The 3,694-nt window shown below is 40.0% G+C and overlaps 1 protein-coding gene across 1 annotated transcript in view; it reads right to left on the reverse strand.

Moving 5' to 3' along the window:
• Positions 1-207: 207 nt before the first annotated feature.
• n4bp1 (nedd4 binding protein 1) overlaps positions 208-3,694 on the reverse strand; it is a 28,637-nt gene continuing 25,150 nt past the window's right edge. Inside the window, exons 11-12 of the mRNA XM_049574721.1 lie at positions 3,420-3,521; positions 208-3,304 (exon numbers count right to left, since the gene is read on the reverse strand). Of these exons, the coding sequence (XP_049430678.1) occupies positions 2,902-3,304; positions 3,420-3,521 (505 nt within the window). The 3' untranslated portion in view covers positions 208-2,901. The remainder of the gene's footprint in view (positions 3,305-3,419; positions 3,522-3,694) is intronic.

Raw genomic sequence — 3,694 nt, forward strand, 5'->3', positions numbered from 1 at the left:
CAGTGACGGCATCCTCCTGAAAACACAGTGTATCAAACTGGAACAACTGATGCTGGGAACAGATTCAACCAAATCCAAAATGCTCGTCTCAGTCACAGACTATCACAGCAGCAAATCCAGTTTCAGTACCTGAGTTCTTCCCCAGCTTTTCAGAGATCACTTAAAAACAACAGGTTTTAGAAGCAACACATCTTCAGTGACAGAGAATGTTGGGGTCGGGGTTATGATGATACTCAGATACACTAAAACTTCCAGTAACACTTTACTTGGATAGACTGCCTACAAATAGTTTAGAGTGTTTGTAACATTTCAACAGGTTATTAGCTGAGATTCAACTTTTACTATTTAACTGTTTGACTACAGATGTTTTTAGTGTAAAATCCACTACATATTCTCAGAATACAGAATTCAACATAAATATTCTGAGAATGTCATAAATTGTCAAATATACTCTCTACATAACCTGTTAAACATCTACAGAATAAAACAAAACAGTTGAATTGTTGAATCTCAACTAATAATCTGTTGAAATGTTACAAATACTCTTTATCTGCAGAAGACTACCTAAATACAATAGTACCTAATTTCCTTCTGATTATTGAGCCAATTTCTGCCAAACCATTAAACTCTACAGTAAAGCATCATCAATGTAAAAAAACAACAACTCTGTGACTGGAAAACAGATTCTTTATGAAAAAAAAAAAACTTTTTTAAATCAATCTATAATTAGGTAGACACTTTATGAAGAACTGGAGGTGTATAAAAACATCTGGATTCAGCAGTCATATTTGGCACGAAGGCCAGCATATTCAGGGAACATTTTAAAGGGATAGAGATGGGCAGTGCTGTGTTCGGCCCTTTCTACACGTATACAGATATATTTGAAAACATATATTTTCCTCTACTTTTTGGTCACTAAAACAGACTTTATTCACATGTGGATTTTTCAAAACTCTATTAACGGTGTATCTGTGTGGACTTGTACAACAGAGTGTTGGGCAAACATGATGTCATCCCCTCAATTCACTCATGTCAATTGTTGCTTTGTGTAATGAGCATGCAAAAGAAATAACAACAATGGAGGACAAACGGTTTGTTAAGTTTTGTCAGCACTGCTTTTTCTAATGACTGGGTCCACACCATTAGCACACTGACCTACGCCTGTGATGCACTGAGTAGGCGGAGTCTGCACACCGTTTGACAGTAATGGGAGCCAGCAGATGCATGTGTATACGTCATTGCTACCACATAGCCCTAACAAACACAGACAAGTCAAGGGAGATTGATAAGACAGAACTGATGAATGTCGTTCAGGCTTACATAAAATCATTTTGAACATCACTGTCCATGCAGGTGATATTTGTCAACTAGGAAAGCTACCCTGGCTTTTGGCCTATAGGCCAATGTTGTTTGTTTTGTCAGAAAATTATGTGATGGCTGCTGCTGGCTGACAGATTATACTCCATTTAAACACCTTGCCCGGCCCTCACCATTATGTGTGAAACAGTGCACTGGCGCACTGAAATGGAGCAGCCCCACTACTTTACCCTGAAACTTAGTACTGCTGCACCTCTTCACAGACAAACAGAGCCGTCTGCAACACCCAGTGTTATTTGGTCCACCAGAAACGTCAGTTTTGAAGAGTAGAAGAAAAACCTTTGCACGTTTAGAGCATCACAGAGAGTTCCTCTGTGCTCATATCAAAGGGGAATCAATGGTGAATAGATCTCTAGTTGTTGTTTTGATGTGTTTGGACTCATTGTTTAAAAAAAAAACCAAAAAAACAAAAACAGGAAAAATATCAGATTTTAAATGTATCTGTGTACGTATAGCTGAGGCCTTAATTAGAGAAATGGATTGTTATGTGTGATTAACTCAGCCTTTATATATACTGTACATTTTGTATAATACAAATACTAAACTAAATCTAAAATAATGAGAACTACATATGCTCAGAAATGCCCATCAATATAGCTTTAAAATACTGGCCTTACACATGCTTTAAGGTGTTTCTTTAATGTAGTTATCTGCAAAACTCTAATTTAAGTTGTGTCTACAAATGTGGCTTTTGAGATTTCTGTCCAACATAAACTGTCACAAATAGTGATTTTATGATGCTAATGATGCTGGTGATCTCATCATGCTTCCTTAAGTACACTGCCAAGGAAAAGGAATAAATAAAATAAAATCAGTGGTACTTTTAAACTCAGTCGATGACTGCAAACAGCTGAAACTGCTCCCAGTTCAAAAACCTAGAACTGCCTATCAGTGAACTCACGGTTACAGAACAGAACAAGTGTATACCTAATATTCTGAAAGCATAAAAACATGCAAACCCTGTCTATGTCCCAAGTTATATCCCTTAAAAGCTCAGAGCTTGGATATTCAACGAGGTGTTTGAGTCTGATGGTAAACAAGGTTTTGGAGAGGGAACCCATCATGTGCTGAGCTTCAGTCACAGTCACCAGTGTGACCAGTTCACTGTTGTTGGTCCAAAATAATTTTCTCCCAGTGCTGGTCCCACATTCAAGGAACCTCTGGACTGTTGTCAAAGATCTGTAATGATTTATAACCAACTAAACAATATAGACTTTGCTGCTTGACACGTATGGTAATTTGTTGATATTTTGGTTCTGTAGACACCAGTGTGGCTCACCTTAATCAATTTATGAGCAAAGAGGAGGGAGAGAAAAATTGTTAACAAAAAAAAAAATCTTTTTGCCAATAGCAGCTAGTTTGATGATCAGTCTTCATGTAAAATAATATTAAAGTTAAACTTTTCATTCCCTCCAGGCTGAAAGAAATGATAAAATAAATTATTTCTATGCTGACACGTAATATTCTTGCATATGTGTGCATATGTACTGTGTGTCTGCTGATTCTCATCACTGAGCCAGTTATTTATCCCAGCAGCAGCCCGGACAGGGCGTTCAGGTCTCTCATGTACGGGTTGTCATTGAGGATGCGGTCGATCCGTTGCTTCTGGTCGGGGAAGATGTCATACAGCTTTCTCTTCAGCTCTGATGTCTCCCCCGGCGACCGCTGGGGAGGAGGTGAGGGCGAAGGGGAAGGGGAACGGCGGGGCGGGTGCCATTCGGGGGGACCGGAATGGGGCCAGTGTGCAGTGGGGTGAGGCATCAGGGAGGGAGGGGGCCGGGGCGTGGAGGCAGGGGTCCGAGGAGCCGAGTGGAGGGCCTGGACGTAAACTGGCTGCTGTTGCTGTTGCTGCTGCTGCTGCTGCTGCTGCTGGGAGGACGGCCGGAAGTCTGGGGGTCTCAGTGGGGGAGGAGTGACTGGAGCTCTTCTGACAGGAATAAAAGAGAGAAAAGAAGAGTGTGAAAGGTGCAACAGGCTGATCATTTATTATATAAATGCAAATATTTACACAACATTAAAATCATAAAAAGGTTTCCTGTTACCCTTTTTCTTTACGCAGAAAGGTGTCTAGATGAGGTCCGTTTTTCCCCAGAGGGTCATCAGGGATCATGAAGTGGTCCTCCACAAAAGTAAACTGAAGCAACCTATCAGTGAAAAGGAAAGAAACAACAATTTTAAAAGTGAAATATTTTAATTTTTATTTCTTAACAATAAAGACAAATGAGGGCACAGTGCAAAAGCCTTTGTATTTTGAGCTCCTCTTCATCCATGACCAGATTAGTGCAAACTCCAAGCTGTCTTTAACGTGGCAATTTAC

This window comes from Epinephelus fuscoguttatus, linkage group LG4, assembly GCF_011397635.1.
Source record: "Epinephelus fuscoguttatus linkage group LG4, E.fuscoguttatus.final_Chr_v1".
NCBI classification, from domain to species: Eukaryota; Metazoa; Chordata; class Actinopteri; order Perciformes; family Serranidae; genus Epinephelus; species Epinephelus fuscoguttatus.